The sequence below is a fragment of the Oncorhynchus gorbuscha genome, linkage group LG14 (genome assembly GCF_021184085.1).
Source record: "Oncorhynchus gorbuscha isolate QuinsamMale2020 ecotype Even-year linkage group LG14, OgorEven_v1.0, whole genome shotgun sequence".
Classification (NCBI taxonomy): Eukaryota; Metazoa; Chordata; class Actinopteri; order Salmoniformes; family Salmonidae; genus Oncorhynchus; species Oncorhynchus gorbuscha.
In genome coordinates, this window is record NC_060186.1 from 11,658,373 (window position 1) to 11,682,321 (window position 23,949).

At 47.0% G+C, this 23,949-nt stretch overlaps 1 protein-coding gene across 11 annotated transcripts in view; it reads left to right on the forward strand.

The window, feature by feature from the left end:
* The window catches only part of magi2a (membrane associated guanylate kinase, WW and PDZ domain containing 2a), a 372,559-nt gene that overhangs the window by 126,512 nt on the left and 222,098 nt on the right, over positions 1 to 23,949 (forward strand). For 9 of the 11 annotated variants that reach the window (XM_046297017.1, XM_046297019.1, XM_046297020.1 and 6 more), the window contains exon 2: positions 14,843 to 14,959. In XM_046297017.1, the coding sequence (XP_046152973.1) occupies positions 14,843 to 14,959 (117 nt within the window). Of the gene's footprint in view, positions 1 to 12,818; positions 13,119 to 14,842; positions 14,960 to 23,949 lie in introns of those variants that run through there. The other 2 variants (XM_046297014.1, XM_046297015.1) reach the window with 2 other exon arrangements.

A 23,949-nucleotide genomic window follows, 5' to 3' on the forward strand; every position in this document is an offset into this window, starting at 1 on the left:
TGTTACCTCAGTACTACTGCTGCTTTGTTACCTCAGTTCTATTGCTGCTGTGTTACATTAGTACTGCTGCTGTTGTTACTTCAGTACTGCTGCTGTGTTACCTCAGTGCTGCTGTGTTACCTCAGTACTATTGCTGCTGTGTTACTTTAGTACTTCTGCTGTTGTGTTACCTCATTACTAATGCTGCTGCTGTTACCTCAGTACTATTGCTGCTGCTGTTACCTCAGTACTACTGCTGCTGTGTTACTTTAGTACTGCTGCTGTTGTGTTACTTAAGTATTAATGCTGCTGCTGTTACCTCAGTACTAATGCTGCTGCTGTTACCTGAGTACTAATGCTGCTGCTATTACCTCAGTACTAATGCTGCTGCTGTTACCTCAGTGATGCTGCTGCTGTTACCTCAGTAATTCTGCTGCTGCTGTTACCTCAGTACTATTGCTGCTGTTTACATTAGTACTGCTGCTGTTGTGTTACTTCAGTACTGCTGCTGTTTTACTTTAGTGCTGCTGTGTTATCTCAATACTAATGCTGCTGTTTTACTTTAGTGCTGTTGTGTTACTTCAGTACTGCTGCTGTGTTACCTCAGTACTAATGCTGCTGCTGTTACCTCAGTACTATTGCTGCTGTGTTACTTTAGTCCTGCTGCTGTTGTGTTACCTCAGTTGCTGTTGCTGCTGCTGTTACCTCATTACTGCTGCTGCTGTTCCCTCAGTACCGCTGCTGCTGTTCCCTCAGTACCGCTGCTGCTGTTACCTCAGTACCGCTGCTGCTGTTACCTCAGTACCGCTGCTGCTTTGTTACCTCAATACCGCTGCTGCTGTGTTACCTCAGTTCCGCTGCTGCTGTTACCTCATTACTGCTGCTGCTGCTGTTACCTCAGTACTGCTGCTGCTGTTACCTCAGTACTGCTGCTGCTGTTACCTCAGTACTGCTGCTGTGTTACCTCAGTACTGCTGCTGCTGTGTTACCTCAGTTCCGCTGCTGCTGTGTTACTTCTGTACTACTGCTGCTGTGTTACCTCAGTACCAATAATGCTGCTGTTACCTCAGTACTAATGCTGCTGCTGTTACCTCAGTACCTCTGCTGCTGCTGTTACCTCAGTACCTCTGCTGCTGCTGTTACCTCAGTACCTCTGCTGCTGTGTTACCTCAGTACTAATGCTGCTGTGTTACTTTAGTACTGCAGCTGTTGTTACCTCAATACTAATGCTGCTTCTGTTACCTCAGTACTAATGCTGCTGTGTTACCTCGGTACTATTGCTGCTGTGTTACTTTAGTACAGCTGCTGTTGTGTTACTTCAGTATTAATGCTGCTGCTGTTACCTCAGTACCACTGCTGCTGTTACCTCAGTACCACTGCTGCTGTGTCACCTCAGTACCGCTGCTGCTGTGTTACCTCAGTACCGCTGCTGCTGTGTTGCCTCAGTTCAGTACCGCTGCTGCTGTGTTGCCTCAGTTCAGTACCACTGCTGCTGTGTTGCCTCAGTTCAGTACCACTGCTGCTGTGTTACCTCAGTTCAGTACTACTGCTGCTGTGTTACCTCAGTACCACTGCTGCTGTGTTACCTCAGTACCACTGCTGCTGTGTTACCTCAGTACCACTGCTGCTGTTTTACCTCAGTACTACTGCTGCTGTATTACCTCAGTTGCTGTTGCTGCTGCTGTCACCTCAGTACCGCTGCTGCTGTGTTACCTCAGTACCACTGCTGCTGTGTCACCTCAGTACCGCTGCTGCTGTGTCACCTCAGTACCGCTGCTGCTGTGTCACCTCAGTACCGCTGCTGCTGTGTTACCTCAGTACTGCTGCTGCTGTGTTACCTCAGTACCTCTGCTGCTGTGTTACCTCAGTACTACTGCTGCTGTGTTACCTCAGTACTACTGCTGCTGCTGTTACCTCAGTACCTCTGCTGCTCTGTTACCTCAGTACCTCTGCTGCTGTGTTACCTCAGTACTAATGCTGCTGCTGTTACCTCAGTACCTCTGCTGCTGTGTTACCTCAGTACCTCTGCTGCTGTGTTACCTCAGTACTAATGCTGCTGCTGTTACCTCAGTACAATTGCTGCTGTGTTACTTTAGTACTGCTGCTGTGTTACTTTAGTACTGCTGCTGTTTTTACCTCAATACTAATGCTGCTGCTGTTACCTCAGTACAAATGCTGCTGTGTTACCTCAGCACTATTGCTGCTGTGTTACTTTAGTACTGCTGCTGTTGTGTTACTTAAGTATTAATGCTGCTGCTGTTACCTCAGTACTACTGCTGTGTTACCTCAGTGCTACTGCTGTTGTGTAACCTCAGTACTATTGCTGCTGTGTTACTTTAGTGCTGCTGTGTTACCTCAATACTAATGATGCTGCTGTTACCTCAGTACTGCTGCTGTGTTACCTCAGTACTAAATGATGCTGCTGTTACCTCAGTACTAATGCTGCTGTGTTACCTCAGTACTAATTATGCTACCTGTGTTAATGCTCTGTGTACTAATGCTGCTGTGTTAGCTCAGTACTAATGCTGCTGTTACCTCAGTACTACTGCTGCTGTGTTACCTCAGTTATATTGCTGCTGTGTTACATTAGTACTGCTGCTGTTGTGTTACCTCAGGACCAATGATGCTGCTGTTACCTCAGTACTAATGCTGCTGTGTTACTTTAGTACTGCTGCTGTTGTGTTACTTCAGTACTGCTGCTGTTGTGTTACTTCAGTACTGCTGCTGCTGTGTTACCTCAGTACTAATGCTGCTGTGTTACCTCAGTACTAATGCTGCTGTGTTACCTCAGTACTATTGCTGCTGTGTTACTTTAGTACTGCTGCTATTGTGTTATTTTAGTACTGCTGCTGCTTTTACCTCAGTACTATTGCTGCTGTTTTACTTTAGTGCTGTTGTGTTACTTCAGTACTGCTGCTGTGTTACCTCAGTACTAATGCTGCTGCTGTTACCTCAGTACTATTGCTGCTGTGTTACTTTAGTACTGCTGCTGTTGTGTTACCTCAGTACCAATGATGCTGCTGTTATCTCAGTACTACTGCTGCTGCTGTTACCTCGGTACTACTGCTGCTGTGTTACTTTAGTACTGCTGTTGTTGTGTTACTTCAGTACTGCTGCTTTGTTACCTCAGTACTAATGCTGCTGTGTTACCTCAGTACTAATGCTGCTGTGTTACCTCAGTACTACTGCTGCTGTGTTACCTCAGTACCAATAATGCTGTGTTACCTCAATACTAATGCTGCTGCTGTTACCTCAGTACCTCTGCTGCTGCTGTTACCTCAGTACCTCTGCTGCTGCTGTTACCTCAGTACCTCTGCTGCTGTGTTACCTCAGTACGAATGCTGATGCTGATACCTCAGTACAATTGCTGCTGTGTTACTTTAGTACTGCTGCTGTTTTTACCTCAATACTAATGCTGCTGCTGTTACCTCAGTACAAATTCTGCTGTGTTACCTCAGTACTATTGCTGCTGTGTTACTTTAGTACTGCTGCTGTTGTGTTACTTCAGTACTACTGCTGTGTTACTTTAGTACTGCTGCTGTGTTACTTTAGTACTGCTGCTGTTTTTACCTCAATACTAATGCTGCTGCTATTACCTCAGTACTAATGCTGCTGCTGTTACCTCAGTAATGCTGCTGCTGTTACCTCAGTACTACTGCTGCTGCTGATACCTCAGTACTACTGCTGCTGTGTTACCTCAGTACTATTGCTGCTGTGTTACATTAGTACTGCTGCTGTTGTGTTACTTCAGTACTGCTGCTGTTTTACTTTAGTGCTGCTGTGTTACCTCAATACTAATGATGCTGCTGTTACCTCAGTACTAATGCTGCTGTGTTACCTCAGTACTAATGCTGCAGTGTTACCTCAGCACTAATGCTGCTGTGTTACCTCAGTACTAATTCTGCTGTGTTACCTCAGTACTAATGCTGCTGTGTTACCTCAGTACTAATGCTGCCGTGTTACCTCATTACTAATGCTGCTGTGTTACCTCAGTACTAATGCTGTTGTGTTACTTCAGTACTGCTGCTGTTGTGTTACTTCAGTACTGCTGCTTTGTTACCTCAGTACCTCTGCTGCTGCTGTTACCTCAGTACCTCTGCTGCTGCTGTTACCTCAGTACCTCTGCTGCTGCTGTTACCTCAGTACCTCTGCTGCTGTGTTACCTCAGTACTAATGCTGATGCTGTTACCTCAGTACAATTGCTGCTGTGTTACTTTAGTACTGCTGCTGTTTTTACCTCAATGCTAATGCTGCTGCTGTTACCTCAATACAAATTCTGCTGTGTTACCTCAGTACTATTGCTGCTGTGTTACCTCAGTACTATTGCTGCTGTGTTACTTTAGTACTGCTGCTGTTGTGTTACTTAAGTATTAATGCTGCTGCTGTTACCTCAGTACTAATGCTGCTGCTGTTACCTCAGTACTAATGCTGCTGCTATTACCTCAGTACTAATGCTGCTGCTGTTACCTCAGTACTACTGGTGCTGCTGTTACCTCAGTTTCAGTACTTTAGTACTGCTGCTGTTGTGTTACTTCAGTACTACTGCTGTGTTACTTTAGTACTGCTGCTGTGTTACTTTAGTACTGCTGCTGTTTTTACCTCAATACTAATGCTGCTGCTATTACCTCAGTACTAATGCTGTTGTGTTACTTCAGTACTGCTGCTGTGTTACCTCAGTGCTGCTGTGTTACCTCAGTGCTGCTGTGTTACCTCAGTACTATTGCTGCTGTGTTACTTTAGTACTGCTGCTGTTGTGTTACCGCATTACCAATGATGCTGCTGTTACCTCAGTACTATTGCTGCTGTGTTACCTCAGTACTATTGCTGCTGTGTTACCTCAGTACTATTGCTGCTGTGTTACTTTAGTACTGCTGCTGTTGTGTTACCACATTACCAATGATGCTGCTGTTACCTCAGTACTATTGCTGCTGTGTTACCTCAGTACTATTGCTGCTGTGTTACCTCAGTACTATTGCTGCTGTGTTACCTCAGTACTATTGCTGTTGTGTTACTTCAGTACTGCTGCTGTGTTACCTCAGTACTAATGCTGCTGCTGTTACCTCAGTACTATTGCTGCTGTGTTACTTTAGTACTGCTACTGTTGTGTTACCTCAGTACCAATGATGCTGCTGTTACCTCAGTACTAATGCTGCTGCTGTTACCTCAGTACTACTGCTGCTGCTGTTACCTCAGTACTACTGCTGCTGTTTTACTTTAGTACTATTGCTGCTGTGTTGCTTTAGTACTGCTGCTGTTGTGTTATTTTAGTACTGATGCTGCTGTTACCTCAGTACTATTGCTGCTGTTTTACTTTAGTGCTGTTGTGTTACTTCAGTACTGCTGCATTGTTACCTCAGTACTAATGCTGCTGCTGTTACCTCAGTACTATTGCTGCTGTGTTACTTTAGTACTGCTACTGTTGTGTTACCTCAGTACCCATGATGCTGCTGTTATCTCAGTACTACTGCTGCTGCTGTTACCTCAGTACTACTGCTGCTGTGTTACTTTAGTACTGCTGATGTGGTGTTACTTCAGTACTGCTGCATTGTTACCTCAGTACTAATGCTGCTCAGTACTAATGCTGCTGTGTTACCTCAGTACTAATGCTGCTGTGTTACCTCAGTACTAATGCTGCTGTGTTTACCTCAGTACTACCTCAGTACTAATGCTGCTGTGTTACCTCAGTACTAATGCTGCTGTGTTACCTCAGTACTATTGCTGCTGTTTTACTTTACTGCTGCTGTGTTACCTCAGTACTAATGCTGCTGCTGTTACCTCAGTACTATTGCTGCTGCTGTTACCTCAGTACTATTGCTGCTGTTTTACTTTAGTGCTGTTGTGTTACTTCAGTACTGTTGCTGTGTTACCTCAGTACTACTGCTGCTGCTGTTACCTCAGTACTACTGCTGCTGCTGATACTTCAGTACTACTGCTGCTGTGTTACCTCAGTACTATTGCTGCTGTGTTACATTAGTATTGCTGCTGTTGTGTTACTGTGCTGTGTTACCTCAGTACTGCTGCTTGTGTTACCTCAGTACTAATGCTGCTGTGTTACCCAGTCAATACTGTGTTAATGATGCTGCTGCTGTTACCTCAGTACTAATGCTGCTGTGTTACTCAGTACTAGTACTCAGTACTAATGCTGCTGTGTTACTTCAGTACTGCTGTTGTGTTACTCAGTACTAATGCTGCTGTGTTACCTCAGTACTAATTCTGCTGTGTTACCTCAGTACTAATGCTGCTGTGTTACTTCAGTACTCTGCTGTTGTGTTACTAGTATGCTGCTGTGTTACCTCAGTACTAATGCTGCTGCTGTGTTACCTCAGTACTAATGCTGCTGTGTTACCTCATTACTAATGCTGCTGTGTTACCTCAGTACTAATGCTGCTGTGTTACTTCAGTACTGTTGTGTTACTGTACTTGCTGTTACCTCAGTCAGCTACTTTGTTACCTCAGTGCTATGCTGCTGCTGTTACCTCAGTACTATTGCTGCTGTGTTACTTCAGTACTGCTGCTGTTGTTACTTCAGTACTGCTGCTGTGTTACCTCAGTGCTGCTGTGTTACCTCAGTACTGCTGTTACCTCAGTACTGCTGTTATTGCTGCTGTGTTACCTCAGTACTATTGCTGCTGTGTTACTTTAGTACTGCTGCTGTTGTGTTACCTCATTACCAATGATGCTGCTGTTACCTCAGTACTATTGCTGCTGCTGCTGTTGTGTTACCTCAGTACTGCTGCTGCTGTTACCTCAGTACTACTGCTGCTGCTGCTGCTGTTACCTCAGTACTATTGCTGCTGTGTTACTTTAGTACTGCTGCTGTTGTGTTACCTAATCAGTACCAATGATGCTGCTGTTACCTCAGTCAGTTACTACCAATGATGCTGCTGTTACCTCAGTACTATTGCTGCTGTGTTACCTCAGTACTAGTACTGCTGCTGTTGTGCTGCTGTGTTACCTCAGTACTACCTGCTGCTGCTGTGTTACCTCAGTACTACTGCTGCTGTTGTGTTACTTCAGTACTGCTGCTGTGTTACCTCAGTACTAATGCTGCTGCTGTTACCTCAGTACTATTGCTGCTGTGTTACTTTAGTACTGCTACTGTTGTGTTACCTCAGTACCAATGATGCTGCTGTTACCTCAGTACTAATGCTGCTGCTGCTGTTACCTCAGTACTACTGCTGCTGCTGTTACCTCAGTACTACTGCTGCTGTTTTACTTTAGTACTATTGCTGCTGTGTTGCTTTAGTACTGTACTGCTGTTGTGTACTTATTTTAGTACTGATGCTGCTGTTACCAGTCAGTACTACTATTGCTGCTGTTTTACTTTAGTGCTGTTGTGTTACTTCAGTACTGCTGCTGTGTTACCTCAGTACTAATGCTGCTGCTGTTACCTCAGTACTATTGCTGCTGTGTTACTTTAGTACTGCTGCTGTTGTGTTACCTCAGTACCCATGATCAAATCAAAATCAAATCAAATTTATTTATATAGCCCTTCGTACATCAGCTGATATCTCAAAGTGCTGTACAGAAACCCAGCCTAAAACCCCAAACAGCAAACAATGCAGGTGTAAAAGCACGGTGGCTAGGAAAAACTCCCTAGAAAGGCCAAAACCTAGGAAGAAACCTAGAGAGGAACCGGGCTATGTGGGGTGGCCAGTCCTTTTCTGGCTGTGCCGGGTAGAGATTATAACAGAAAATGACCAAGATGTTCAAATGTTCATAAATGACCAGCATGGTCAAATAATAATAAGGCAGAACAGTTGAAACTGGAGCAGCAGCACAGTCAGGTGGACTGGGGACAGCAAGGAGCCATCATGTCAGGTAGTCCTGGGGCACGGTCCTAGGGCTCAGGTCCTCCGAGAGAGAGAAAGAAAGAGAGAATTAGAGAGAGCATATGTGGGGTGGCCAGTCCTCTTCTGGCTGTGCCGGGTGGAGATTATAACAGAACGTGGCCAAGATGTTCAAATGTTCATAAATGACCAGCATGGTTGAATAATAGCAAGGCAGAACAGTTGAAACTGGAGCAGGAGCATGGCCAGGTGGACTGGGGACAGCAAGGAGTCCTCATGTCAGGTAGTCCTGGGACATGGTCCTAGGGCCCAGGCCAGTTGAAACTGGAGCAGCAGCATGGCCAGGTGGACTGGGGACAGCAAGGAGTCATCATGTCAGGTAGTCCTGGGGCATGGTTCTAGGGCTCAGGTCCTCCGAGAGAGAGAAAGAAGGAGAGAAGGAGAGAATTAGAGAACGCACACTTAGATTTACACAGGACACCGAATAGGACAGGAGAAGTACTCCAGATAAACAAACTGACCCTAGCCCCCCGACACATAAACTACTGCAGCATAAATACTGGAGGCTAATGCTGCTGTTATCTCAGTACTACTGCTGCTGCTGTTACCTCAGTACTACTGCTGCTGTGTTACTTTAGTACTGCTGATGTGGTGTTACTTCAGTACTGCTGCATTGTTACCTCAGTACTAATGCTGCTGTGTTACCTCAGTACTAATGCTGCTGTGTTACCTCAGTACTAATGCTGCTGTGTTCCCTCAGTACTAATGCTGCTGTGTTACCTCAGTACTAATGCTGCTGTGTTACCTCAGTACTAATGCTGCTGTGTTACCGCAGTACTATTGCTGCTGTTTTACTTTACTGCTGCTGTGTTACCTCAGTACTAATGCTGCTGCTGTTACCTCAGTACTATTGCTGCTGCTGTTACCTCAGTACTATTGCTGCTGTTTTACTTTAGTGCTGTTGTGTTACTTCAGTACTGCTGCTGTGTTACCTCAGTACTACTGCTGCTGCTGTTACCTCAGTACTACTGCTGCTGCTGATACTTCAGTACTACTGCTGCTGTGTTACCTCAGTACTATTGCTGCTGTGTTACATTAGTACTGCTGCTGTTGTGTTACTTCAGTACTGCTGCTGTTTTACTTTAGTGCTGCTGTGTTACCTCAATACTAATGATGCTGCTGTTACCTCAGTACTAATGCTGCTGTGTTACCTCAGTACTAATGCTGCAGTGTTACCTCAGCACTAATGCTGCTGTGTTACCTCAGTACTAATTCTGCTGTGTTACCTCAGTACTAATGCTGCTGTGTTACCTCAGTACTAATGCTGCCGTGTTACCTCAGTACTAATGCTGCCGTGTTACCTCAGTACTAATGCTGCCGTGTTACCTCATTACTAATGCTGCTGTGTTACCTCAGTACTAATGCTGCTGTGTTACTTCAGTACTGCTGCTGTTGTGTTACTTCAGTACTGCTGCTTTGTTACCTCAGTGCTACTGCTGCTGTGTTACCTCAGTTCTATTGCTGCTGTGTTACATTAGTACTGCTGCTGTTGTTACTTCAGTACTGCTGCTGTGTAACCTCAGTGCTGCTGTGTTACCTCAGTGCTATTGCTGCTGTGTTACCTCAGTACTATTGCTGCTGTGTTACTTTAGTACTGCTGCTGTTGTGTTACCTCATTACCAATGATGCTGCTGTTACCTCAGTACTATTGCTGCTGTTTTACTTTAGTGCTGTTGTGTTACTTCAGTACTGCTGCTGTGTTACCTCAGTACTAATGCTGCTGCTGTTACCTCAGTACTATTGCTGCTGTGTTACTTTAGTACTGCTGCTGTTGTGTTACCTCAGTACCAATGATGCTGCTGTTACCTCAGTACTATTGCTGCTGCTGTTACCTCAGTACTAATGCTGCTGCTGTTACCTCAGTACTACTGCTGCTGCTGTTACCTCAGTACTACTGCTGTTGTGTTACTTCAGTACTGCTGCTGTTGTGTTACTTCAGTACTGCTGCTGCTGTGTTACCTCAGTACTGCTGCTGCTGTGTTACCTCAGTACTAATGCTGCTGTGTTACCTCAAATCAAATCAAATCAAATTTATTTATATAGCCCTTCGTACATCAGCTGATATCTCAAAGTGCTGTACAGAAACCCAGCCTAAAACCCCAAACAGCAAACAATGCAGGTGTAAAAGCACGGTGGCTAGGAAAAACTCCCTAGAAAGGCCAAAACCTAGGAAGAAACCTAGATAGGAACCGGGCTATGTGGGGTGGCCAGTCCTCTTCTGGCTGTGCCGGGTAGAGATTATAACAGAACGTGGCCAAGATGTTCAAATGTTCATAAATGACCAGCATGGTTGAATAATAGTAAGGCAGAACAGTTGAAACTGGAGCAGGAGCATGGCCAGGTGGACTGGGGACAGCAAGGAGTCCTCATGTCAGGCAGTCCTGGGACATGGTCCTAGGGCCCGGGCCAGTTGAAACTGGAGCAGCAGCATGGCCAGTTGAAACTGGAGCAGCAGCATGGCCAGGTGGACTGGGGACAGCAAGGAGTCATCATGTCAGGTAGTCCTGGGGCATGGTCCTAGGGCTCAGGTCCTCCGAGAGAGAGAAAGAAAGAGAGGAGATAATTAGAGAATGCACACTTAGATTTACACAGGACACCGAATAGGACAGGAGAAGTACTCCAGATAAACAAACTGACCCTAGCCCCCCGACACATAAACTACTGCAGCATAAATACTGGAGGCTGAGACAGGAGGGGTCAGGAGACACTGTGGCCCCATCCGAGGACACCCCCGGACAGGGCCAAACAGGAAGGATATAACCCCACCCACTTTGCCAAAGCACAGCCCCCACACCACTAGAGGGAAATCTTCAACCACCAACTTACCATCCTGAGACAAGGCCGAGTATACCTCAGTACTATTGCTGCTGTGTTACTTTAGTACTGCTGCTGTTGTGTTATTTTAGTACTGCTGCTGCTGTTACCTCAGTACTATTGCTACTGTTTTACTTTACTGCTGCTGTGTTACCTCAGTACTAATGCTGCTGCTGTTACCTCAGTACTATTGCTGCTGCTGTTACCTCAGTACTATTGCTGCTGTTTTACTTTAGTGCTGTTGTGTTACTTCAGTAATGCTGCTGTGTTACCTCAGTACTATTGCTGCTGTGTTACTTTAGTACTGCTGCTGCTGTTATCTCAGTACTACTGCTGCTGCTGTTACCTCAGTACTACTGCTGCTGTGTTACTTTAGTACTGCTGTTGTTGTGTTACTTCAGTACTGCTGCTTTGTTACCTCAGTACTAATGCTGCTGTGTTACCTCAGTACTAATGCTGCTGTGTTACCTCAGTACTAATGCTGCTGTGTTACCTCAGTACTAATGCTGCTGCTGTGTTACCTCAGTACTAATGCTGCTGCTGTGTTACCTCAGTACTAATGCTGCTGCTGTGTTACCTCAGTACTAATGCTGCTGCTGTGTTACCTCAGTATTAGTGCTGCTGCTGTGTTACCTCAGTATTAGTGCTGCTGCTGTGTTACCTCAGTATTAGTGCTGCTGCTGTGTTACCTCAGTACTACTGCTGCTGCTGTTACCTCAGTACTACTACTGTTGCTGTTACCTCAGTACTAATGCTGCTGTGTTACCTCAGTACTACTGCTGCTGTGTTACTTCAGTACTGCTTCTGTTGCTACCTCTGTACCACAGCAACACTGACTGTCACTCTCTGTCCATATCTCCAGTCCTCCCCTTGTCCTCTCTTCCGCCCATCCCCCCATCCTCCTCACTTGTCAGGCTTGTCATGATAGCCCAGAGTGAGAGGGATGAGAACTGGCCTCATCCCACTGGGGAGATATACTCCACACTGATCTCATCACTAGAGGACTGAACGCTGTAGTGACCTCCTCATACACTGCATTGATTCACACACACACACACACACACACACACACACACACACACACACACACACACACACACACACACACACACACACACACACACACACACACACACACACACACACACACACACACACACACACACACACACACACACACACACACACACCTGCTTTTGTAGTGCACCTAACTGAGGACCTACTTTACCATCCTCCTCCAGGAAGTGGGTTATATGAAGGTCACATACTCAACAGCCCAACATTTAGAGGTGAATTTTATAGGATGCAGACTTCAGTCCTTAAGAGTCCTTACACAGTCCTCCAGTTCTCAAGGGTCAGCCTTGGTATCTTGTCCCCATTCAAGATTCCATCAGGAATCACACTGAAAGAAGATCATATCTGTGTGCTGCTCATAGTAAGGAATGCTGTTTTAATGTTAGGTGAATGTTCAGTGACATTGGAAGTGAATCCACCTGCCATCCATGTCTATCTACTGAGGAACATGCCAGATTATTTTCCTTATCTGGTGTGTGTGAGTGTGCGTTTGTGTGTGTGTGAGAGTGAGAGAGAGAGAAAAAGTGGCGGATAGAGTGAGGGAGAGAGTTAGAAAGAGGGAGATTGGACAAATGAGGCAGAGAGCTGCCAAAAGTTCAGAGAAAGTGCTGACACCAGTGTTCTGCTTGTTTGTCCCATCATGCAACAGCACAGTGTAAATACACAGTAATTACTGGCCACAGCTCATATGGTTTTTATTCAATCAGATGACAGCTGTTGGCACCATCACATTTAGCCCATGTTGTGGGCCAGACAGCTTCTTTTTTTTCTTCTTCATGTGTCACGAGCAATGACGCAGGGTCACAGGCGGGTCACGTGGTGACAGTGAGGGGCATCTGCTCTGGGAGGAGGGCAGAAGGCTGACAATATTATTCACTGGGCTGTCAAAGTAAAAATATTCTGCCCTGCGCTACCGACAGCCACAGACAGGGGGAGCCAGTGGACTTTAGAATCCCACAGACTATTGGAAAGAGGGATCTCATTGTGATAGGTCCACACCGCCGGAGCCCGCTTCCTTTGTTGCCTCTCAACTGACGCACCCCCCCTTCCCCCTCTCCTCTCTCTCTCACTCACACACACACACTCTCTCTTTCTCTCTCTCGTTCTTTCTCCTGCCTCATCTCCCCTTCCTCTCCCATCCGTGGATGAAATGAACAGCTCCAGGAGAGGTCGTGTGGATCAGACAGACAGACAGACACAGTGAGTGGGACTGGAGGACAGGGGTTTCTTCACTGCTGTACTGACTGTGAGCCTGGAAGAGGCTGCTGCTGGCTGGGCTCTTTGTGGAGATATATGTACCTGTGGAGAACGGACACTGACACAGCTGGCTGCCAATAACACTCAACTGTGAGAGCCGTCGTGCAAGAGGTGCATTTTACTGTGTGTCGTCGGTGAATTTAGGTATGTGTGTGTGTGTGTGTGTGGGGGGGGGGAGGGTATCGTGTGTGCGAGTGCGTGTGTGTGTGTGGGGGGAGGGTATCGTGTGTGCGAGTGCGTGTGTGTGTGTGCATTGAATGATGCATGTATCAGTCTGTTTTTTACTGTGTGGATTAACATGGCATAGCTTCTTTTCTCATGCTGATGTCAATTGGCTGATTGGATTGTTTTGTTTCCTTGGCAGAACAGGATTTTATTTCTGACCCTATTCAGGCATAGTCTTTGATTATAAATTCATGTTTAGGCTATACATTCGTACAATGTTGTTGCGGTGCGAGAGAGAGGGAGAAAGGAGAATGCAGTAAAGGAAACATTTCTCCAACGTTGTCGACAGAGATAAACTTCAAAAGTAGGTTATTCATGAATTCCTCAGACTTCTCAACGCTCATTATAAAACGCTCTCTGGCTGACAGATTGAGATTGCCTTGTGTCTGTCAATGCGCATGCTCTCCAACAGACGGAACGCTTGAATGTCGTTGCCTTGGGGTCTGAAAGATGAGATATAGGACCTAAGCATTGCCAGGCGTTGGGCCAAATCACTGTCTTCTAGTGTCTACTGAAGGTTAGGGGCACATTTCTCTCTGGTTCCCTCCTAGCAATATTGATGGAAATGACGAGTCTGTTCAGTCATCCTGTTTCAGTGGGAATTCCATTGGTCTGAGGACGTGCGCCCTCATGGTTGGCTTAATATGTAGTATATTTCAAGAGGATATTGTAGGCACAGGAGGCTGTTGAGGGTAGCACGGCTCATAATAACATCTGGAACGGAGCGAGTGGAATGTCATCAAACACATGGAAATACTCCACTCCAGCCATTACCACAAGCCTGTCCTCCCAAATTGAGCTGCCACCAATCTCATGTGGTTGCAGGCTGTGTGTGTGGAGTGGGTGTATGTCAACACTGTATGTGGTGTTGTGGGATTGTGTGATGGTACAAGAGTGTCTGATATGACATCAGACAGGCAGAACGAGACAGACAGACAGACAGGCAGTCAGATAGACACAGTGAGTGGTAGTAGTACAAATGTGGAGTATCGGTGAGGCTTGTGTTCATTCTCTCTCTCTCTCTCTCTCTCTCTCTCTCTCTCTCTCTCTCTCTCTCTCTCTCTCTCTCTCTCTCTCTCTCTCTCTCTCTCTCTCTCTCTCTCTCTCTCTCTCTCGAGCTTTGGCGTTACCTCCCTCATTCCCTCCCTCCATCCTGCTGAGGAGGCAAATGTAGAGTGGGCAAGCTTTAGCCCATTCATAATGGCGAGGGGGAGAGAAAGACCCCCCCCCAGAGACCTCATCACGTATTTATGTTTAGATGTGTAGACATTTCTCTCAACACATGTTTTCCTCATTCACCAATTAACACCCTCACTCCCAATCCAACGGCTGTGTTGACAGATGTTGAACCGATAAAGACGTGCTTCTGTATCTACATTGCTTGCTGTCTTTAGGCTGGGTTTCTGTATAAGCACTTTGTGACAACTGCTGATGTAAAAAGGGCTTTATAAATTAATTTGATTGATTGATTGAGCTCACATTGGTTCATGCTTTGGTGTTTGTTTGCATAATATGCTAATATTGTCCATTGTGACATCATGGGTTTGACGTACTGCTTGTCACGTGATCAGGACAAACTCCTGGCCCTGACCATGACACCTGCTCTTAGGCCTTACTGAGTTGTTATTGGTCTTTTCCTCCAGGGGGCGTCATAGACAAGGACCTGCGTCACTACCTCAACCTGCGCTTCCAGAAGGCCTCAGTGGACCACGAGCTCCAGCAGATCATTAGAGACAACCTCTACCTCCGCACCATACCCTGTGAGTAAACCCCCCCTGACCCAGTCCCCAATCTCTTACCTGGCGTCCCTCCCGCCCTCTCACAGGGAGATATTCTTCATCCACCCCAGCCTACCTGTCCAATAACACACGGAATCGTCTATGTTTCCTGGCCATGCCACCTGGTAAAACCAGCTACGAGATATCCACAGATCTGGTTCAAATCTCACTTTACACATTTGGGAATACGTCCAATAGACACACAACCAGTAGATTCCTTCCAATCCTTAAAATACATTGGCATTTGACTCTTCTGTCTTCATTCCCTGCCTCCGCTTCTTCTCCAGCAGCTGCTGACTCTCTGGTTGGTCTGACTGGGTTCAGTAATGGATGATCTAGCTTCATGATTTGGCTGGAGGGATGAACCTGGCCTCCTGCAGCCTTCTGTCTCAGCGGAGGGTGGTCTCAGATTGAACCTTGGCAGCGCCATTCTGTAATCAGCACCTGAATCTCAGCAGGCAGGCAGGCACCATGGTTAAGGCCTATTTATTGTAAAACCATGCCAGTTTTCATCAACTGAGCTGGGAGACTATCTAGCTAGCCCTCCAGCACTGCATTTGGAGAGCGTTGGCCTACTAATTGTGTGTGTGTGTGTGTGTGTGTGTGTGTGTGTGTGTGTGTGTGTGTGTGTGTGTGTGTGTGTGTGTGTGTGTGTGTGTGTGTGTGTGTGTGTGTGTGTGTGTGTGTGTGTGTGTGTGTGTGTGTGTGTGTGTGTGTCAGTGCTCCTAGACAGCATTTAGACTGAAACAGTCAAGAGATTCAATACTTAGTCATTAGTTTGTTATGTTTAATTGGCAACAATGTATATAGATGAGTATACTGTAGACACTGCATAAGGTTTTCTCATCAAGGTTCTTATCTCCCATGATGTTATGGAGGAGATGGTGTTTAATCCATAACATCACATTTTATTGGTCACATACACGTGTTTAGCAGATATTATTGCAGGTATAGCGAAATGCTTGTGTTCCTAGTTCCAACCGTGCATTTATATCAAACAAGCAATGTCTAACAATTTCACAACAATACACACTTTACACACACATTTAAAGTAAAACTGTCGGAGCAGCATAGACTAAAATACAGTAGAATAGAATACAGTATGTACATACAGTATGAGACCAGTAGTGCAAAATATGTAAACTTTATTCAAGTGACTTGTGTTTCAAGTATTAAAGTGGACAGTGATTTCAAGTCTATGTATACAGGGCAGCAGTCTCTAATGTGCTAGTGATGGCTGTTTAACAGTCTGATGGCCTTGAGATAGAAGCTGTTTTTCAGTCTCTCGGTCCCAGCTTTGATGCACCTGTACTGACCTCGCCTTCTGGATAATAGCAGGGCGGACAGGCAGTGGCTCGGGTGGTTGATGTCCTTGATGATCCTTATGGCCTTCCTGTGACATCGGGTGGTGTAGGTGTCCTGGAGGGCAGGCAGTGTGCCCCTGGTAATGCGAATGGCCTGCGGTTGCGGGCGATGCAGTTGCCGTACCAGGCGGTGATACAGCCCGCAGGATGCTCTCAATTGTGCATCTGTGGATGTTTGTGAGGGTTTTAAGTGCCAAGTCTAATTTCTTCAGCTGCCTGAGGTTGAAGTGGCGCTGTTGGGTGGACCATTTCAGTTTGTCAGTGATGTGTGTTCACTCGTTTAATGGTCCTCATGATATTTGTCTATACAATATTTGTTCTCTAAAATGTCGGTTTAGGTGCTATTTACTGTAAGCGTGTTTGTGTGAATGTGTCTGCGTGCCTGCATCCTCATGCATTTTTGTGCATGTGGGTCTACGTGTGTGTGGTTCTGCATGTGTGTGGGCGCATCTGTGCGTGTGTGCGTTCATAATGTATTACCCTAGCCATGCTATTCCAGCCCAGCTGTCTGTATCCATAATAGAGAGGCATTCTTCAAGGCACGTCAGGGAGATTTCATTAGGCCCATTTGCCTCTCCTCTGTGGACAGTGAAATGAGAGGTACAAAAAGGCCTATTTGTTAGAGGCGGGCACCAGTGTTATTCTCCCATAACTCCATGAGGTGGGTTTGTGGAGGGGGGAAGGGAGGGGGAATGAAAGAGAGAGCGCTGGCAGTGAATGATCAGAGGAAGTGTGACTCATTATTCCCGCAGCACAGGAGCTGCATGGCCTTGGACTTCCATTGACTGAAGAGTGTGATGCTAGGAGAGAGAGATGGACAGATGAGAGACAGAGGAGGGACAGGCCCAGTGGAAGTGGGTGAGGGAGTGTGGGAAAGGAGAGAGAGAGAGATGGACAGATGAGAGACAGAGGAGGGACAGGCCCAGTGGAAGTGGGTGAGGGAGTGTGGGAAAGGAGAGAGAGAGAGATGGACAGATGAGAGACAGAGGAGGGACAGGCCCAGTGGAAGTGGGTGAGGGAGTGTGGGAAAGGAGAGAGAGAGAGATGGACAGATGAGAGACAGAGGAGGGACAGGCCCAGTGGAAGTGGGTGAGGGAGTGTGGGAAAGGAGAGAGAGAGATGGACAGATGAGAGACAGAGGAGGGACAGACCCAGTGGAAGTGGGTGAGGGAGTGTGGGAAAGGAGAGAGAGAGATGGACAGATGAGAGGCAGAGGAGGGACAGGCCCAGTGGAAGTGGGCAGGGGAGTGTGGGAAAGGAGAGAAAAGAGTGATGACACACCTCATGGGATGAGAGTGAGAGACCAAGAGACCTGTTACTAACAATCTCACCCATACACGTATAGCGCCTTGCAAAACTATTTGTCCCTCTTGGTGTTTTTCCTATTTTGTTGCATTACAACTTGGAATTTAAATGTATTTTTATTTGGATTTCATGTAATGGACATACACAAAATATTCCAAATTGGTGAAGTGAAATTTAAAAAATGGAAAAGTGGTGCGTGCATATGTATTCACCCCCTTTGCATATGTATTCACCCTCTTTGCATATGTATTCACCCTCTTTGCATATGTATTCACACCCTTTGCATATGTATTCACCCTCTTTGCATATGTATTCACACCCTTTGCATATGTATTCACCCTCTTTGCATATGTATTCACCCTCTTTGCATATGTATTCACACCCTTTGCATATGTATTCACACCCTTTGCATATGTATTCACTCCCTTTGCATATGTATTCACTCCCTTTTGCATATGTATTCACACCCTTTGCATATGTATTCACCCCCTTTGCATATGTATTCACACCCTTTACATATGTATTCACCCCCTTTGCATATGTATTCACACCCTTTGCATATGTATTCACTCCCTTTGCATATGTATTCACACCCTTTGCATATGTATACACCCTCTTTGCATATGTATTCACTCCCCAAACATATGGAAAAGGTACTCTGGTCAGATGAGACTAAATTTGAACTTTTTGGCTATCAAGGAAAATGCTATGACTGGCGCAAACCCAACACCTCCCATCACCCCGAGAATACCATCCCCACAGTGAAGCATGGTGCTGGCAGCATCATTCTGTGGGGATGTTTTTCATTGGCAGGGACTGGGAAACTGGTCAGAATTGAAGGAATGATGGATGGTGTTAAATACAGAGAAATTCTTGAGGGAAATTTGGTTCAGTCTTCCAGAGATTTGAGACTGGGACGGAGGTTCACCTTCCAGCAGAACAATGACCCTAAGTACACTGCTAAAACAACACTTGAGTGTTCAAGGGGAAACATTTAAATGACTTGGAATGGCCTAGTCAAAGCCCAGACCTCAATCCAAGAACCTGTAGTTTGACTTAAAGATTGGTGTACACCAGCAGAACCCATCCAACTTGAAGGAGCTGGAGTAGATTTTCCTTGAAGAATGGGCAAAAGTCCTAGTGGCTAGATGTGCCAAGCTTATAGAGACATACCCCAAGAGACTTGCAGCTGTAATTGCTGCTAAAGGTGGCTCTATAAAGTATTGACTTTGGGGGGTGAATAGTTATGCATGCTCAACTTTTGTCGTATTTGTTGTTTGTTTCATAATAAAATGTATTTTGCATCTTCGAAGTGGTAGACCTGTTGTCTAAATCAAATGATACTAACCCCCCCCCCAAAAAAATATATATATATTTTAATTCCATGTTGTAGAGAAACAAAATCGGAAAAATGCCAAAATGGGGTGAATCCTTTTCCAAGACACTGAAAGAGAGAGGTAGGCAAAGGTAGGAATAGATACTTGAGCCAGGATCAGGGGACAGGGGATAGATAGTTGAGCAAGGATCAGGGGGCAGGAGATAGATACTTGAACCAGGATCAGGGGACAAGGGATATATAGTTGAGCCAGGATCAGGGGAAAGGGGATAGATACTTGAGCCGGGATCAGGGGACAAGGGATATATAGTTGATCCAGGATCAGGGGACAGGGGATAGATAGTTGAGCCAGGATCAGGGGACAGGGGATAGATACTTGAGCCAGGATCAGGGGACAGGGGATAGATAATTGAGCCAGGATCAGGGCACAGGGGATAGATACTTGAACCAGGATCAGGGGACTGGGATAGATACTTGAGCCAGAATCGTGGACTGGGATAGATACTTGAGCCAGAATCAGGGGACAGGGGATAGATACTTGAGCCAGGATCAGGGGACAGGGGATAGATACTTGAGCCAGGATCAGGGGACAGGGGATAGATACTTGAGCCAGGATCAGGGCACAGGGGATAGATACTTGAGCCAGGATCAGGGGACTGGGGATAGATACTTGAGCCAGGATCAGGGGACTGGGGATAGATACTTGAGCCAGAATCAGGGGACAGGGGATAGATACTTGAGCCAGAATCAGGGGACTGGGGATAGATACTTGAGCCAGGATCAGGGGATAGATACTTGAGCCAGGATCAGGGGACAGATACTTGAGCCAGAATCAGGGGACAGGGGATAGATTCTTTAGCCAGGATCGGGGGACTGGGGATAGATACTTGAGCCAGGATCAGGGGACTGGGATAGATACTTGAGCCAGAATCGTGGACTGGGATAGATACTTGAGCCAGAATCAGGGGACAGGGGATAGATACTTGAGCCAGAATCAGGGGACAGGGGATAGATACTTGAGCCAGAATCAGGGGACAGGGGATAGATACTTGAGCCAGAATCAGGGGACTGGGGATAGATACTTGAACCAGGATCGGGGGACTGGGGATAGATACTTGAGCCAGGATCAGGGGACAGGGGATATATACTTGAACCAGGATCAGGGGACAGATACTTGAGCCAGAATCAGGGGACAGGGGATAGATACTTGAGCCAGGATCAGGGGACATGGGATAGATACTTGAACCAGGATCAGGGCACAGGGGATAGATACTTGAACCAGGATCAGGGGACAGGGGATAGATACTTGAGCCAGAATCAGGGGACAGGGGATATATACTTGAACCAGGATCAGGGGACTGGGATAGATACTTGAACCAGTATCAGGGGACTGGGATAGATACTTGAGCCAGGATCAGGGGACTGGGGATAGATACTTGAGCCAGGATCAGGGGACAGGGGATAGATACTTGAGCCAGAATCAGGGGACTGGGGATAGATACTTGAGCCAGGATCAGGGGACAGATACTTGAACCAGAATCAGGGGACAGGGGTTAGATACTTGAGCCAGGATCAGGGGACTGGTGATAGATACTTGAGCCATGATCGGGGGACAGGGGATAGATACTTGAGCCAGAATCAGGGGACAGGGGATATATAGTTGATCCAGGATCAGGGGACAGGGGATATATAGTTGATCCAGGATCAGGGGACAGGGGATAGATACTTGAGCCAGGATCAGGGGACAGGGGATAGATACTTGAGCCAGGATCAGGGGACAGGGGATAGATACTTGAGCCAGGATCAGGGCACAGGGGATAGATACTTGAACCAGGATCAGGGGACAGGGGATAGATACTTGAGCCAGAATCAGGGGACAGGGGATAGATACTTGAACCAGGATCAGGGGACTGGGATAGATACTTGAGCCAGGATCAGGGGACTGGGGATAGATACTTGAGCCTGGATCAGGGGGCTGGGGATAGATACTTGAGCCAGAATCAGGGGACAGGGGATAGATACTTGAGCCAGAATCAGGGGACTGGGGATAGATACTTGAGCCATGATCAGGGGATAGATACTTCAGCCAGGATCAGGGGACAGATACTTGAGCCAGAATCAGGGGACAGGGGATAGATTCTTTAGCCAGGATCAGGGGACAGGGGATAGATACTTGAGCCAGAATCAGGGGACAGGGGATATATACTTGAACCAGGATCAGGGGACAGGGGATATATACTTGAACCAGGATCAGGGGACTGGGGATAGATACTTGAGCCAGGATCAGGGGACAGATACTTGAGCCAGAATCAGGGGACATGGGGTTAGATACTTGAGCCAGGATCAGGGGACTGGGGATAGATATTTGAGCCAGGATCAGGGGACAGATACTTGAGCCAGAATCAGGGGACAGGGGATAGATACTTGAGCCAGGATCAGGGGATAGATACGTGAGCCAGAATCAGTGGACTGGGATAGATACTTGAGCCAGAATCAGGGGACAGGGGATAGATACTTGAACCAGGATCAGGGCACAGGGGATAGATACTTGAGCCAGAATCATGGGACTGGGGATAGATACTTGAACCAGGATCGGGGGACTGGGGATAGATACTTGAGCCAGGATCAGGGGACAGGGCATAGATACTTGAGCCAGGATCAGGGGACAGGGCATAGATACTTGAGCCAGGATCAGGGGACAGGGAATAGATAATTGAGCCAGGATCAGGGGACAGATACTTGAGCCAGGATCAGGGGACAGATACTTGAGCCGGGGACAGGGGATAGATACTTTAGCCAGGATCAGTGGACAGGGGATAGATACTTTAGCCAGGATCAGGGGACAGATACTTGAGCCAGAATCAGGGGCCAGGGGATAGATACTTGAGCCAGGATCAGGATAGATACTTGAGCCAGAATCAGGGGACTGGTGATAGATACTTGAACCAGGATCGGGGGACTGGGGATAGATACTTGAGCCAGGATCAGGGGACAGGGCATAGATACTTGAGCCAGGATCAGGGGACAGGGAATAGATACTTGAGCCAGGATCAGGGGACATATACTTGAGCCAGGATCAGGGGACAGATACTTGAGCCAGAATCAGGGGACAGGGGATAGATACTTTAGCCAGGATCAGGGGACAGGGGATAGATACTTGAGCCAGGATCAGGGGACAGGGGATAGATACTTTAGCCAGGATCAGGGGACAGGGGATAGATACTTGAGCCAGGATCAGGGGATAGATACTTGAACCAGGATCAGGGGACAGATACTTGAGCCAGAATCAGGGGACAGGGGATAGATACTTGAGCCAGGATCAGGGGATAGATACTTGAACCAGGATCAGGGGACTGGGATAGATATTTGAGCAAGAATCAGTGGACTGGGATAGATACTTGAGCCAGAATCAGGGGACAGGGGATATATACTTGAGCCAGGATCAGGGGACAGGGGATATATACTTGAGCCAGGATCAGAGGACAGGGGATATATACTTGAACCAGGATCAGGGCACATGGGATAGATACTTGAACCAGGATCAGGGGACTGGGACAGATCCTTGAGCCAGAATCAGTTGACGGGGATAGATACTTGAGCCAGGATCAGGGGACAGGGGATATATAGTTGAGCCAGGATCAGGGGACAGGGGATAGATACTTGAGCCAGGATCAGGGGACAGGGGATAGATACTTGAACCAGGATCGGGGGACTGGGGATAGATACTTGAGCCAGGATCAGAGGACAGGGCATAGATACTTGAGCCAGGATCAGGGGGCAGGGAATATATACTTGAGCCAGGATCAGGGGACATATACTTGAGCCAGGATCAGGGGACAGATACTTGAGCCAGGATCAGGGGACAGATACTTGAGCCAGGATCAGGGGACAGGGGATAGATACTTGAGCCAGAATCAGGGGACTGGGGATAGATACTTGAGCCAGGATCAGGGGACAGATACTTGAACCAGAATCAGGGGACAGGGGTTAGATACTTGAGCCAGGATCAGGGGACTGGTGATAGATACTTGAGCCATGATCGGGGGACAGGGGATAGATACTTGAGCCAGAATCAGGGGACAGGGGATATATAGTTGATCCAGGATCAGGGGACAGGGGATATATAGTTGATCCAGGATCAGGGGACAGGGGATAGATACTTGAGCCAGGATCAGGGGACAGGGGATAGATACTTGAGCCAGGATCAGGGGACAGGGGATAGATACTTGAGCCAGGATCAGGGCACAGGGGATAGATACTTGAACCAGGATCAGGGGACAGGGGATAGATACTTGAGCCAGAATCAGGGGACAGGGGATAGATACTTGAACCAGGATCAGGGGACTGGGATAGATACTTGAGCCAGGATCAGGGGACTGGGGATAGATACTTGAGCCTGTATCAGGGGGCTGGGGATAGATACTTGAGCCAGAATCAGGGGACAGGGGATAGATACTTGAGCCAGAATCAGGGGACTGGGGATAGATACTTGAGCCATGATCAGGGGATAGATACTTCAGCCAGGATCAGGGGACAGATACTTGAGCCAGAATCAGGGGACAGGGGATAGATTCTTTAGCCAGGATCAGGGGACAGGGGATAGATACTTGAGCCAGAATCAGGGGACAGGGGATATATACTTGAACCAGGATCAGGGGACAGGGGATATATACTTGAACCAGGATCAGGGGACTGGGGATAGATACTTGAGCCAGGATCAGGGGACAGATACTTGAGCCAGAATCAGGGGACATGGGGTTAGATACTTGAGCCAGGATCAGGGGACTGGGGATAGATATTTGAGCCAGGATCAGGGGACAGATACTTGAGCCAGAATCAGGGGACAGGGGATAGATACTTGAGCCAGGATCAGGGGATAGATACTTGAGCCAGAATCAGGGGACAGGGGATATATACTTGAACCAGGATCAGGGGACAGGGGATATATACTTGAACCAGGATCAGGG